The 15,864-nt window shown below is 29.4% G+C and overlaps 1 protein-coding gene across 2 annotated transcripts in view; it reads right to left on the reverse strand.

Moving 5' to 3' along the window:
• The window catches only part of LOC107442570 (vesicular glutamate transporter 1), a 202,369-nt gene that overhangs the window by 133,146 nt on the left and 53,359 nt on the right, over positions 1 to 15,864 (reverse strand). Inside the window, exon 5 of one of the 2 annotated variants that reach the window (XM_016056165.3) lies at positions 7,312 to 7,424. The exons of the other annotated variant lie outside the window; for it this stretch is intronic. Within the exon in view, the coding sequence (XP_015911651.1) occupies positions 7,312 to 7,382 (71 nt within the window). The 5' untranslated portion in view covers positions 7,383 to 7,424. The remainder of the gene's footprint in view (positions 1 to 7,311; positions 7,425 to 15,864) is intronic. 2 annotated transcript variants of the gene reach the window in all.

The following is a 15,864-nucleotide window of genomic DNA, read 5'->3' on the forward strand; positions in this document are numbered from 1 at the left end:
ACAAAAAAAAAAAAAAAAAAAAAAAAAAAAAAAAAAAAAAAAAAAAAAAAAAAAAATAGTGCATTTTCTACTGGAATGTTATAATTATTCGCTTTGTTCTTTGTTTAGGATAGTTATGAATAGGTTTATTTTTAAAAGTTCAATATATTAATTGAATAATCAACCTAGTGTAAATAGAATATTAACAGAGAAATATAAAATTCAGATTTGCGTTAAAAATTGTTATTGGCCTTTTATTATTTAAAACCAGTTCGAATATTAAAAAAAAACAATTTCGATTATTTAAAAATAAATTTTCTTGTACAATTTAAATCCATTCTTTCTACAATTTCAAATCATTTTAACTATTACAGACAAAATATTTTGACTAATTTGCATTTTCAGAAATTGAAAAATTGATTATTGAAAAAAGTGAACTTAAAATGTTTAAAAATGAATCTCCATTGTCTTTAATGCTTAAAATTTTTAAAAAAAATTGAATTTATGAATAGCAACTAATTCCATATCATTTCAAATGAAGGGCATTTTGAATCTTTATGTTGTTAGATTATTTAATTTACACATTTCAAGTGTTATGAAATGTGTGCATTAAAAAATAAATAAAACAGGCATTGCAATAAAGATGCATTTATAGAGAATAAAATTAGATTACTTTCACTCAAATTAAACTATCTCAATAAAACAAAATAATAATAATTCAATAATAATCAGCAGGAAAATAATTGATTTAGTTTCGGAACTAATATTTTCTTAGCGGCATGAACTTTTTAATATTTGGTTTAGTCTACAAATATTTTTGTCGAATAATAAAGTATAATTGATGAATACGAGATGAAAATATAAATTGAAGAATATAATGTAAATTTATGAACACAAGAAATTTTTAAAAATTTTATTAAAATAACTTTAATTTGATAACATTAATGGAAATTCCTGCTTTGCGACCTCTTAAGGGAATTTGTAAACAAGTAAATTCGTGTGAAGAGTAAATTAAAAGTTAAATTAAAAGTTTTTTTACATTTGTTTGTGATGTTCAGATAATGATGCATAACTATTGGAATTTGAAATAAAATAAAAATTTTGTTAATTTGAATAGCTAATTGTGAATGTATTATTATCATAAATTAATCATCCAAATAACTTATTTCAAATTTTATCTTGATAAACTGGAAATTTTATTTAAATGCATATTAGTGCTAAACAATTCATTTATTTTAAGTATAATGTGTTTGACAAGAAATGCATTTAAACTTTTCTTTCCTTTAGAGTTTACTTATAATTAATCCCTTTAATAAATTAACGATATTTATTCATGCAGTAAAAATCATGTTTTTCTTATGTGTTTCTGTTTTAAAAATTTTCTTTTTCTGGGAATTAAAAATGTTTAAAAGTTTTTAAAACAGAAAAAAATGGAAAAATTTCATTTTAGGAATAAGCTTTTATAATATATTATTTATCCTTTTATTAAATCAAAATATCTCTCTAACGTAACAAATGTTTTATTTACTACAATAAAATTTTAATTTTATGCTAATTTAACCAAAATAGTTCTGAAATCATATAAAACTTATGCTTTATTTTTGTAAGGGACGTATCATCAATGGGACATACAGAATCAGAATTTAATTATACTAAACTTTTTTATATCTATATACTTTAGAATAGGATATTTGAACTCTTACTTTTTATGCTGGAGCATATGAGAAGTAGAAATCGAGTTCAATATTTAAAATATCTCACTATATATAAAAATTGCAGTTGTCCGTGTAATTTTATTGCCCGGAAAATCAAGTGGTAGACTTCAGTTTTTGATCATTCGTTGAAATATTGTTTTGGTTGTCATCAGCATAAAATTACTAGAAGTTTAAAGGTATCGTTTTTCAATAAATATTTTTGTATCCCAAGTTAAAAGTTATTTTCCTGTATTGCTATTTACCCCTCTTTTAATTCCTGAGTTTAAAACTAAGAGAATAGTTTATTACTATTATTATTATGTAATTCTGCACTATATTTTAAGATAAAGTTATTCAGAAAGGTTGTTTAATCTTTTAAATCGTTTAACAATTATATTTTTGCACAAAGAACAATAATATACTGTTATAAATTACAGTTAAATAGATCTGTTAAATGATTCAGAACTTAACGATCAGTTTCATACACAATGAGATGCAAGCAGAAATAGTATTTAATATATCCACCCGTATGAAAAGCGAAAGTATTAAATTACGATTGTGAACTTATCAAATTTGTTTGAACATTATAATGTTATAACAATATAAATTCTATTTTAAAAAATGATTATTTAGAAAAATTACTTCTGATCAGCTATAGATCCAAATATTTATAATACTAACAGATAATAATATTTAAGTGGGAAGTGGAGGTACAAACTAGTAGTGCATATATATTGAGTGAATAGTACATATATTATGTTTTAGTACATATATATTGAGAGAATAATTTTAACTTTAGTAGAAAAATTGTTTTCTGCCAAGAAACAACAATTATAGCGAAACAAGCATCGGTGTTGGTGAGCGGCAGCGAGCACGGGGCTTACCCCCTTAGTGAATATATTCATATGTTATATTAACATTAAGCATTTAATATATTAATATTTAATGTATTAATTTTTAAAGATTATGTAGCGAGCAATTAAATACACTAAAATATTTAATAAAACTAATAAATATTTTTGGAATCTGTAAATATATGTACCTAATTATGCTATTTGCTCAACTAGAAATTTCATTGAGAGTTCCTAAATAGTTTGATGCAATGCAAAGTAAAGTAGAATTTATTTTTCTGCTCTGGTCTTAACAAGAAACACAATGAATGAAAAATTCATTCTTCTCCTTTTAATATCTGGAAATCTATATTAAATCTAGAGACAGAATTAAGCTTAGGTGAATTTTTAAACTTACCTAGATTTTTAAACGTAGGTTGTTTTTAAATTATTACTATTAGCTCATGTACGACGAAAACAAATTTATGCATAGAAAGGGGTAAAAAAGAAAAGTTTTAAAAAATTAATTTTCTAAAATAAATTTTTCAAGCAATCAAACCCTTTCTAAAAATTATTTAAGATTATTTTTTCAGTTTGAAAAAAATTCTTTTTTAAAATTTTTGTGCGAAACACTTAAAATATATTTATATTTCTTTTTAATTCGAACTATTATTTAGTTTGTTATATTATAAATTATACTAGTACTTCTTAAATATTCTTTTCTAAACTTTAATATCAAATAATTATTTTAATACCGATAATTTTTTTTAAAATTCTTAATATTTCTAAAGTTTTGTAATTTTGCCGACATACATGGTGAGAAAATTTAAATATGTTCAGGCCTGCCAACTACTAAACTTTTTGAAAAATATTCTATAGAGTGATAGACTTATAAAAACTAAAGATTTCAGAATTTTTGGTATTTCTGCCAACATTTTAAGTGCCTCACCGTAAAAAAACTGGTATTAAGCTGCATTGCGCATGAACTTTTAAATTATTTATGTATGGTAGGGTGGAAAACAAGTTTGAATGAATAAAAAATAACACATTTAAACGTAAGCAGAGTGACGACTAGAATAAATTTTTACAAAAAGAGTTGGCAGATATGTTGGCAAGTACGTTGTTTGTAATAAAAAGTTTTGATTTCTTAAGTACAAAAACATTCGAAAATGCGGGTTTTAAAAAATAATAAAATTAATTAATGACATTTAATGAAAAGAATTAATTGCGTTTTTCTAAGAACTACTCCGGAGAGCGGCAAAAATTTATTTTGCTTGAATTAAAAGAATTTAAGTGTACATGACCGAATTCTCTAGTTTCGAAAGTGAGCGTAGTTTGAAGAGTAAACAAATTTTCAGTCACTAGAACACTTTACTATAGATTGAAATTTTAATAAGAAATCTAACCCAATGTAATTATTTAAAACTATTTATAGTATTTCTTCAAAGTATTTTGTCCCATATCAGTAAAAAAAAATTTAAAATTCAAAAATAATTTTAAAAAAAAACTGAATAATTCTAAATATTTTTACTTTATAAACTGTTTCCTCATTTATAAAATGTTAACATTCAAAAATACTTTGATAGATTATAAGCAATATTTTGATTAATTAAAGGCAGGAAAACATTTTATATTAACAGATATTTTTTTTGACAAAATTAGCATCTAAAACATTCTGTAAAATTTTTAATTTTTCAAAAGGTAAAAATGTTAAAAATAGTTTTTTTTCAAAAATCGTTTTTTAACTGAGTAACCAACGAATAGAATTTGAATTTTTTATTCTTTTTTTTGATAAGAGAAATATAATATTTTTTACATTGTTTAATGGAAAAGATATTAGCGTTAAACTGTTTCTCCCACCCATAAAACAATTCTTAACTGGATATTCGAGCAATTAATGATCGAACTGAAAAGGCACCACTTGAATTAATTTAGTTTTCTTTTTAGTTTATTTTAATTCGATATTGCTTTTACGTTTATACGTTATCAGTCCAAAAAAAAATTCGTTTCATTTCAAGGAAAAGAATAGATATCAAAATGAAATTTCATAAACTATTGTTCGACCTTAGGAAGCAATTAAATCCGAGCTTTCCATAAGCTTATTATTAACAACAGTCGAAAGGATTAAAAATCCAGTAGCTACTTTTTGTAAAATAGCGAAATCCTTAGCTATCCTCTCGATATAGCCAATAAATATAGCTTGGAGTATCTTAGTAAATTGCTGAATTCATCCTTTTTACATCGGGATTCGCATCATTTTCATACAGATACCCAGGTGCCCTCCCCCTACTTTGGAAGAGGTGGAATCAGCTCTCAAGTCCTTAAAACTAAATGAGTCTCCCGGCCTTGATCGAATCCCCGTGGAAATCACGAAGTACACTGTTAAAAATTGCGAGCCACGTTGCACCAGAAATTGGCATTCATTTTCTGGCTACATAAAATGGAGCTCAATTTTCACCATATTTTGATATGTTCACTAGCTCCAAATATCAACAGAAGGTTGTACTAAAAGTATGTGTTTTGAAGAAACAAAACATCTATTATCATTCTTTCTTTTAGAAAAGCAGAAGATGGTTGCACCATTATTAGATATTTTTAAAGAGCACAAATGCCGACAAAGGTTTGCTATTTACCGCAACAAAACTATTTGCATTAAGTATGTTATTTTATGACGTACATCTAACCATTTTATACCACCAACCGAACTTAAAAGGGCAAAATAAAAGAAACGAACTTTGATGAATGCAAATAAAACTACTTAGATACGTTGGTGCTTCAAACAGCATGCATTATTCGTCCCGCGAGACCGAGTTGTAAGGAAAGCATGGCGTCGTCAACAAATATAGTTCAATTTACAGTCACCCTGAAAGCTTTGTGTCTTTGACCAAATTTTGGTGCAGTTAGTTGCTCCAGGAAATATTTCTCGCTCATACTTCACAATTTAAGGAATAGTTGAAATAAAATGATCTTTCATGTAACTAAACTGTGAGAAAATGGGAAACTTTTTTCACCAAAAGCTGGTTAAAGATTTACCGAGTTTTTTACAGTGTACGGAGGAAAAAAATGGTTGGAATGCACGCATAATTTCATTTTACACACTTGGAATAATGAAAAGTTACCCTCAGACTGGTACCGAGGTATTGTATGTCCAATACATAAGAAAAGAGATCTGGCAAACTCTTGTAATTATAGAGGTATTAGTTTGCTTAATCACACCTATAAAATTTTCTCGATTATCATCTTCAATAGACTAATTGAAGACATAGTAGGAGAATGTGGTGTTAGAAAGGGTAAATCTACATGTAAGCAGATATTCAACTTGAGTCAAATTCTCGAAAAATCCAGAGAGTATGGAATAGAGTTGCATTATCTTTTTATTGATTTTAAATCAGCCGAAGATAGTGTTAATCGTGATTTAATACTCAGAGCTTTTTTTGAAATTGTAAATGGTATGAAACAGTGCGACGCTTTGACCTGTTTTCTTTTCAACTTGGCGCTGGAACGGGTGATTCCGATGTTAATACTCGAGGCACAATATTTACTAAAATCCTTACTTATGATTTGGTAATAATCGCAAGGACATTGTTGGAAGCAGTTACCACTCTTAAGAATTCTTCAGAAAAGATGCATCTAGTTGTCAACGAAGACACGACCAAATACATTCCAATTATTAAAAACACCTGCAAATTATAAATTTTTAAATTCTAAATTCGAACTTGTTGACGATTTCACTTATCTTGGTCCAAATATTGATGACTTAAACGATATAAGCACAAAAATAAAGGGACGCATTATAGCGGCCAATCGATGCTTTCACCGCTTAAGAACATTTCTTAAGTCAATATAAATTAAAAGACGAACAAACATAATTCTATTTAAAAATATCCGAAATATGGTCTTTAACTCAATCAAAGCAGACCTGCTTGCTGTTTTTGGAAGAAAAACTTGCGGTGCTATAAATGTCGATGGCTTATGGAGACAAGAACACAATTTTGAAATATATAGGCTATTTTCAAAGAAGCTGATATCAACAAATACAATCGCTTAAAGCTTGTGGGTCACATCTACCGAATAAGCCCTTCTTCCTTGACGTCTAAGATCTTCAATTACAAGCCAATAAGAACTAGAGTTAGGCCTAAGATCAGATGGCTTGACGGTGTGGTGAATGACTAACTGGAGAACAATCGCAAAGAGAAGAGCAGAATGGAGGAAGGTTCTGGGGAAGGCTATGGCCCACAAAGAGCTGTCATGCCAATAGAAAAAGAGTTTTGACCTTATTAAAAATTATACTAAAAATAGTTGTAAAAATTTAGATATTTTATTTTTTAATAAATTTAATAATGTTTTTAACTATTTTCTAAAATGAAACTATAGTTTGAGCACTAAAAATACATTTCACGATAGGTGAGGGGGAAAAAAATGGAATCATCCTGAGGACATTTGAGTTGAGTTGCTTTTAGCCTCTGAAATATAATCGTCTGAGTATTTTAAAAGAAAATGGTTTTGAATCTCTAAAATGATTCCAAACTAAAAAACTTCAGACTAGAGCTGGAAAATTGTAATAAAATTAAAATTTAATAAAATTCACGTCAATTTTCTCTTTCTGTGTTTTAATTTTTTTAAAATCCGAAATCAAATTTTCATTTAAAACAAAATAAGAAAAAAAAATTATGATCAAATACATATTTTCTCTCAAAAATAAAATGATCCAACAAAAAACTGATTCGAATATATAGATAATTATCTAAACATTTTTCACGCAAATAATATATATTGATTGACTTATTAGAACAAACTAATAAACTTACTCCGGGCCATTCCTATCTTGGCTCGCAACAACCATCGTTCCTTTCATTGCACCTATAGCTCCAAGGGGCATTTTGGTCAACGAGGTGGTCAAATTCAAATACGAATTAAATTCCTAGATAAGAGGAATACACTTAATAAAGCCGTGAGGAATAATTCCAAGATTATTCGGAGGATATTTGAGTTGTTTATAGCTTCCAAGAAATAATCGTCTGCATGTTTCAAAGGAAAGTTATTTCGGAATTGCAGGAATATCGTTTGGGAGCTTGGCGCCCAGCGGATGAGATTCTCCGCGAGCGACGGGAGAATGATGGTTTGGGTAAGGAGGGCGGTGGCCAGAAGAGGGCGTAAGTATCGCCCTGCTCATTTGCATAATGGAGCTGTCTGGCACAAGAATTAGGAAGAAAAGGAGGGATGATTACAATTATAACTCGATCTTCTTGTCCGAAGCTGTTGAGTTTTATATTGTTTTATAAAGGAGAGGGTGATTTTGATTCAATTGCTCTACTCTCACTTCTTTTATTGCTTTGATTTTGGGGGGAAAGGAATAGAACAAAACAAGCAGAGCTAGTCTTTTGTTTTTTTTAAAAAATAAATTATAAATTTTTTTCTAAATTAGTTTTTCATTTTTATTTTGTAAATAGAATTTTTAAAATTGTTTGATTAAAAAAAAATTTTTTTTTGGAACAAAAATTCACGAAACAACACTGTACAGCATGAAAAATATCTTTTAAAGTAAAATGTGTGCCTCTCGTATATTTTTGGCCAGAAATAAGAAATCAGTACTCAATTCCTAACTATTAACTTCACACTCTCCCTATTATCTTGTTCAAATTTTCAAACATTAATAAAATATTTTTTGTTCATCCACTCAAGTGTTCAAATACATTTTTTTTAAAACTTGTAGTGGATGACACTTGATGTCAATACAGTTTGTTCAAATATTAACTCATTCATTAAATTTTATTAATTAATTTTAGTTTTATAGGGGAAATTATTTAATAAAAAGTAACAAAAACAAAATTTTTCTTTGTTGACCTAAGTAGGAATTGATTTTTCTTTGTTGACCTAAGTAGGAATTGATTTTTATATTTTTTATATATTGCCATATAGAAACAAAAAGAAAGCTACTAAAATTTGTTGAAAATGTAGAATGAGAAATGCCAAAACTAGTTTGACTACTTGAATAAACATGAAGGTGTTTATAAATATAATCTTTCAACTCCTGTTTAAACTGGCAGTTATACATGCTTTTATGTTCTTAGCTCTGTCTACTTCAGTAATGATTAGTTATGCTTCCAAAGTACTTTTGATTCTTTTCGCTAGCTACCCTACCTTAGCTAGCTCTATATCGGCCCATTTTCCACCGAAATCCGATTGACTACTTTGATTTTAAATAAAGTGTTTTAAATTTTTAGATTTTAAATAAAGTGTTCTATTTCATGATTTGTCGCAAAAATTTTAGGTGTAGATTGGCGGCACTTAAAAACGGCCAAATCTGTAGCTGCAGTGGCGTTAATACGCAAGTACCATTTCGTCCACCAAAAAACGTTTCTGCACTGCTAACTTTTTTCTTCTAAAATAAAGTAAGAAGTTTGTAACGACGATTATCATCCGGCATATTTAAAGTTTGCAGAAAAAAAATCACAACAGAACACAAGCAACTGCTCACTCAAGCTCAAAACATTGAATGAACAAGAATTTCTACTTCTGGGACGAACGATATCGGACAAGTAAAAAAACAATTGCTTGAACGAACCGGCAACGACATTGTCGTTCACACATTTGTCGTCCGATTTTGTCGGTATCGCGTGGTGAAATGAAAAAGTGCCCTTAGCTTTCATGCTTTCTTGGCTTTAATTTTGAGAAGGATTCTAAAGAAATATATTTTAAAGATGATCGTTAAGGAAGACCCAGCATACGCTGATAAAATCTTGTGTTAGAATATAATATAAGATGTTGTTGTGCTAACGAGCATGAAATGGCCACTTAAAATTTGCAGAATCTTTTTTTTTATCTATTTTCGAGTCAAAATTCTTGATGGTCCCATCAAAAAGTTTTGATGGTTTATGTTGGTTTCAGTGCAATTCATGATGGTAAAACATCACTTGATGGCCACCGTCATCCAACATTTTCCATTATACGTTCATGGTTTTTGATATGCCAACAAACTTCCATGATGAAACATGCTACTTTAATACTATGATGGTTTACCATCAAGAAAAGTTTGACTCTCATGGACCAACAATCCATGATAATCCGTGATGGTTCATGGTGATTCCAACTATACATTTCCATGATGGTTTAAGGGGAATTCTTGTTGGTTCTCAGGAGCAAACCATCAACATTTTTTTTATTTTATCTTGGACTACCTTAAATAATTTCGAATTTCTACATTGAGATGATGGTGGTTCATGAGCGTTCCAACATTTGATTTCTAAGATACTAAAATGGAAATTCGTGATGAATCAACATAAACAAACCATCAGAACTAGTTGGTATTCTTATGTTTGACCATCATAAATCAGTTTGAATTCGTACATCGGGATGAGGGATGTTCACGTTAGTTAAAACATTTGATTTCTAAGATACCATGATGGAAATTCGTGATGGTTTAACATGAACTCACCATCAAAGCAAATTGCTATTTCATGTTTGGAGAATGCGTTCATGGTTTTTGATATGCCAACAAACTTCCATCATTACATGATGGAAAATGCTACTTTGATACTATGATGGTTAACCATCAAGAGAAGTTTGATTCTCATGAACCAGTAATTCATACATGATGGTTTAATGGGAATTCTTGTTAGTTCAGCAGGATCCATCAAAAATATTTGGATTTTTCTTTATATTTGCCCATCATAAATCAGACCCAATTCCTACATAGATGGTGGCTCATGACCGTTTCTATTGACCGTTGCATGAAACAAGTTGCTATTCTTATGTTGGACCATCATAAATCAGTCCGAATTCCTACACTTGGGTTATGGTTACATATGGTGGTTACCAGCAGAAAATATAATGGTTCATTATGGAATTATTGATGGTTACCATCAGAATTATGTTGGTCCATCAATGGGAAACCATCACAAATTTTAACTTGTGTAAGGACGTCCATTGAAGAAAAAAACAATTCTATGACTTTTATAACGTTGTTCTTCACTATACCAACTGTCGAATACTCAAATATAAATAATATTTTGGAGTTGTATATTCCCTTCACACAAGGAGAACAAACATTTTGCATCAATTGGAATGGCAGTTTTATTTTAACTAATACAAAAAGAAGTTATTGTAAGTTGAATTTCTCACAATCACTTCTTTTTAATACTAAATCACAATCAATTCACAAAGAAAGTGATACCGTTTCTTACTCTTCTATCTTACCTCCATTCGAGTGCTATCTTTTTTAGATTCATATAAAAGGTGATAAAATCCACCACAACACTCTTTACATTAAGACCAAAAAGGAGGGATTTAATATCGTCTGCTCTTAAATTAATCGCCAATCCTACTAAATCCCGTAGGATGCATTAAATTGATTGGATGAAACGGGAGAGAGAGAGCTTTCCTCTCTACTATTGAAAATAAAGGCCTCGCTAGATGAGATCTATCATGATAACAATTCTAGATACGCTTTCGCTGAATAAACCAAATGCTTCTGTTGAAAATCTGAATAAAGCGCGTCTGTTATCTTGGTTTGATGCCTGAAAGAGAAATTTCAGAATGTGTTTTCTTTTTACATTTTGATAACAGTTGAATATCTCGCTTTGTATGAAAAATAATGCAATTTCGTGGAATAGATTATTTAAACATTGCTATTTTAAAATATCTATTATCTGAATTCCCATTCTTCGCACAAAAATAATACAAAGTAAAATATCAATAAATCAGTATTGAGAAACACTACGAACCGATATACCGACACAATTAAAGAGCTTGATGGAAGAACCAGGTAAGTGAAATTTTTTGAGGAATTAATGAATCAAAGAAAATAACAAAAAGTGGTTGCCTCAATAAGATTATGTTTAATGCAGCAGAAATGTTTTTGCTTTCACTTAAATCTTAACGTAAGTAATCGCATTAGTCTTTAGTATGCTTGCATGTTTTTTATTTCAAATTAGGTAGTGTTAAATAAATTAAAACAAAAAATTATTAATAAATATAATTACTAATAAATTGGTAGTGAAATAGTTCAGAGGAAACATTTTTTTTTTGTTCTGCAAATGTCACCTACTTGATTCTTCCACTGAGTTTTTCAATTAATATAATCAAAACCAATTAAAAATGCTTATTTAATAATATTTGTTGAAGTTTATGGTGGCTTTACGTTATTGAATTAAGTAAAACCCGTCTTGTGCAGTTTATCCCATTAGAATAAAGATAAAAATATATTTAGCATCCCTTGGCATGCTATTACAGTATCAAGTAATTTTCTCCGGTACATATCCTTTTGAAGGGCCGAAAGAAACTTATTTTCAAAATATCAGTTTTAAAACTGTTTAGTATTGGGGCAATCTTAATAATCATCAAATACATGAATATGATAGTTTATACCTATATTAGTATATTTGGTACTTATTACACTTAAACACTGAAGTTTTGTGAAAAATACATTTATCAGTGACAGCCATCAAAAAGTCATCCAAATACTGGATCCAAGTTTTCCCTTGTTTTCTGGATTGGGTTCAAAATTACAAGGCTACGGAGTTAAATATTAGTAGTCGTAAACCCAAAAATTGGGTCGGCTGTTCAACGACGATTTTAAAACAAAATGAAGTGACAGTGCTTTTAAAAATAAGCCTTAGATAGCATTTTAAATTCGAATTTGAAAAACAACTTATTTTTCTGAGCAAAAAGTTCCGAAGATTTCGTACAGCTTTGCGTGACGGCGATGGTAGGCATGTAGGTGATTCGATTTCTTTTTCAAGTTTAGGCTATTTTTTACAGCAAAATGATAAATGTAGTTTAAAGTTAAAGCATAGCTTCGAGTTAAGTTACTCAAAACTGTGGTGTTTTTTTAAAACTTTGCTTGGGTAAAAGCGCTTTGAAGTAATTTTAAGGATTTATTGTAAAGTTAAGCAGATACTTTTAAATACAAATTTTCACTGAAATGAATGGTAGTTTATCTTTAACTGTTATCTACTGCCTGCATCAATTGTTCACAGAATGAATAAAATAAATCAGGTTGAAAAGTAATACTATAAAACAGTTATTTTTGAGCTATTGACTTTATTTATAAAAGCAAAAACCTAAAAGAAACCAAGAACTAGTTCCAGCTATTGTACAATTCCGGAATTGTTTCTTCGCCTCAAGCATTCTAATTAAATTTATCCACTCTTGTCTTTACTAAAACATCCTCTCAGATACAATTTCGTTTAATTTAAAGAGTTTGTGGGGATAATAGTTATCGACAATGTCAACCTTCATCTATGAAAAGGTACTCCAACATAGAATCGAGTTACTGTGCCTTACGTACTAGTGAATTGGTATTGTATTTTTGTAGTGGGTGGTACACTACACTATTCTCCCTCCAGAATTATAGCGGTGATAAAATTCGATGAACGGATATCACTAGTTGTATCATTGCTGTTTTGTGAGAAACTGGGTGAGCTGTATTAAGATCACCGTGCTTTTGCTTATCGTGAGAGCTGTATTAAGATCACGGTCGTGGTTGCTCCAGTGTTGCCATTAGCAATCGAGTGTATACAAGCCAACATTGTGTGAGATCGAGACTGAGTAGCAACAGCGAGAGAAGGTGGATAATGTCACAGTCACAAGTAGCAAGTCAACTGTTTAAGGAGGAAAATCAATTGAGGTAGGAGTTTTCAAATCGAAGTGGGCGTTACTGTCAAGGTAGGCGTATTCACATCTCACCAATGGGGGGATAGTAGTTATCGACAATGTCAACTTTGATCTATGAAAAAGAACCCAACATATCGAATTAACATGTCTTATATACCAGTGAATTAGAATTGAATTTTGTAGTCGTACATTTACAATACAAGAGTTTCATCCTTTTAAACATTAAACTATCAATATTTACTATTTCTTACAAAACTATAAATAAAACATTCCGTTGCTAGTGAGCTTTTAACGAATAATTTTTTATTATTTCTTTGAGATACTTTTAAAACCCTTTATTTTCTTGGGAGTGTAATAAATTATTCTTGTACTTTGAATAACTAATGAAAAGTACAAATTACAAAATTTGCATTTTGATTTTTCTAAATAAAATAAACATTTAAAAAAAAATGTTTTTTAAATAGACTTCCAAAATATTTGGATTTCTATTACATCTAAAACGGAACACGAAGGGCTTCTCACATTTGAAAGACGTAAGGGAATGTTTGGTGATAATAGAAGTTTATTTCAAAAATAATGTGCTCTATGTTTTCCGTTTTAGATGTAATAAAATAAAATTTGTTTTTTTTTTAAAAATTCAATTTACAAAGCATGATTTAAAATTGTTTTAATTTTTTCCTTTTTTTAGTTATTCATTTGCTAACACCAAATTGTAATTGGTTATAAAAAAATAGAGATAAATTTTACTTCTGACATTAAAGAAATAAATTTCATTCGTATTGTCATCGGGCGCAAAGCTTCAGTCTTGAGCAATCTAGCAAAGTAGCTGAAAATTTTAATTTAAAATTAACTAATCTTGTAGCTAAATTTATCTTGTAGCAAGTAGGAAATGGTTAAAATTTGTACTGTATCAAAAAGCTCCTACCAAGATTTGAGCAACTTAGCTCATCGGAAAGAAGTCAAGATTTCAATTGCATGATTTCTTCTCACACATAAAAGTAAATAAATAATGCATAGAGAGGTTTGCATACAAACATATAAAAGTTTTTTTTTACTTCTTATTCGTAAACGATAAAAATTCTTAAATATTATTTTAATTTTTAATAATTAAAAACATAATTCTTCATAGTTCGTTGTCTACAGGAATTAAAGTTCTCACAACAATAACCAGTTATTCAGAACAAGGAGATCGGGCTAGGGTTGAGCAAACATTTTTAAAACAAAGTTAACGTTTCAAAATTACTAAGAAATCTCGACAAAAATCTGTAAAAACTTCACACAAAAAAAACGAATACAATTTTCAAAATATTTGAAATTTTTTAAAGAAAACCTCAGATCCTAAAGAAAACCTAAGATCACTTAGATAATGTTACGACACACCATAAAAGAATCGTAATAGAAATTCTTAGTGATATTACCGCATCAGATATTGCAATTGGCTAATGCTACTACAATAAAGACAAAGAGCAACTCACTTTGAGATACAAACAAAAACAATCATATTGGAGGTTTTCAATTCAACTAGATTCACTTGGTTAATATTTGTATATCAAAAATTGTAGAAAGTTAATGTTACTACAATTTACAACTACATCAATTCGAAAAGATGAATTCGTTTTTAAATACAATGAAAAGCAATCGTACTGGTAAAACTCATTTGCTACTTTTCACCGATAATCACAAAATTCTTTAGTAGCATTTGACGTTTGGAATTATTGGTGAATACTACACCGACAATTACAAATGTAAAATGGTGCTACAACTCAATCGATTCTATAAGAGGAACTCACTTTTAAACACAAACAAAAAATAATTGTTCGAGAAAGGATCATTTGGTTAAAGCTACTACAATTTATAACTGCATCAATTCGAAAAGATGAATTCGTTTTTCAATTTTTTTGAAATTCCTTTCATGAAAATTAATCGTACTGGAAATGCTCAGTTGTGAATGCTACTTTTTAGCAATAATTACAAATTACAAAATTTTTAGTGGCATTTAACATTTGTAGCGATCGGTGAATACTACACCGACAATTACAAATGTTGAATGCTGCTACAACTCAATCGATTCTATAAGAGGAACTCACTTTTAAACACAAACAAAAAAATAATTGTTCGAGAAAGGCTCATTTGGTTAATGCTACTACACAAATGACAACATTAGAATAATGAAAAAGAAGCAATCGAGGGATTTGGGGTTGGGCAAAACAATAAAAATATTCCACCATAATTTTTTTTTTATTCCCCCAACAAGATCTCACGCGACAACATGGAACAAAGAGGACAGAGAACAGTGATTGATATTCGGCAGAAGGCAGAGGCCATACAGACTGTCACATTTACACTTAATGTAAAGTGACAAATTAATATCTAATTTTACCTATGCTTTAATTTTTCTTTAAACGTTATTCCTTTTTTTTATTTTAGCAATCTTTTTAACTTTCTTGGTGACCTTTCTCATGGTCGTTGCGGTCATCGCACTTCCTGTGGGGAAAGTCAACCAACCCCTCTATTCACGCCTTTCTTTTTCCTCTTTTAATTTTAGGGGGGCTAACTAGCCAATCCCTTTACTTTAAATTTCAAACTCTCCGCCTCTTTAATTTTAATTGGTCGTAGTTTTTCTGGTCTACCCCAGTTAAGGAATTTTTAAGTGACTTTTTGAAAAGATTCTCTGTTGGTTTTTTCTTCTTGCTGGTTCCTTTTTTTCCGAGATGCGGACTTCGGTCCGTATCGAGGGATTTCTTTTT

This window comes from Parasteatoda tepidariorum, chromosome 6 (assembly GCF_043381705.1).
Source record: "Parasteatoda tepidariorum isolate YZ-2023 chromosome 6, CAS_Ptep_4.0, whole genome shotgun sequence".
NCBI lineage: Eukaryota > Metazoa > Arthropoda > Arachnida > Araneae > Theridiidae > Parasteatoda > Parasteatoda tepidariorum.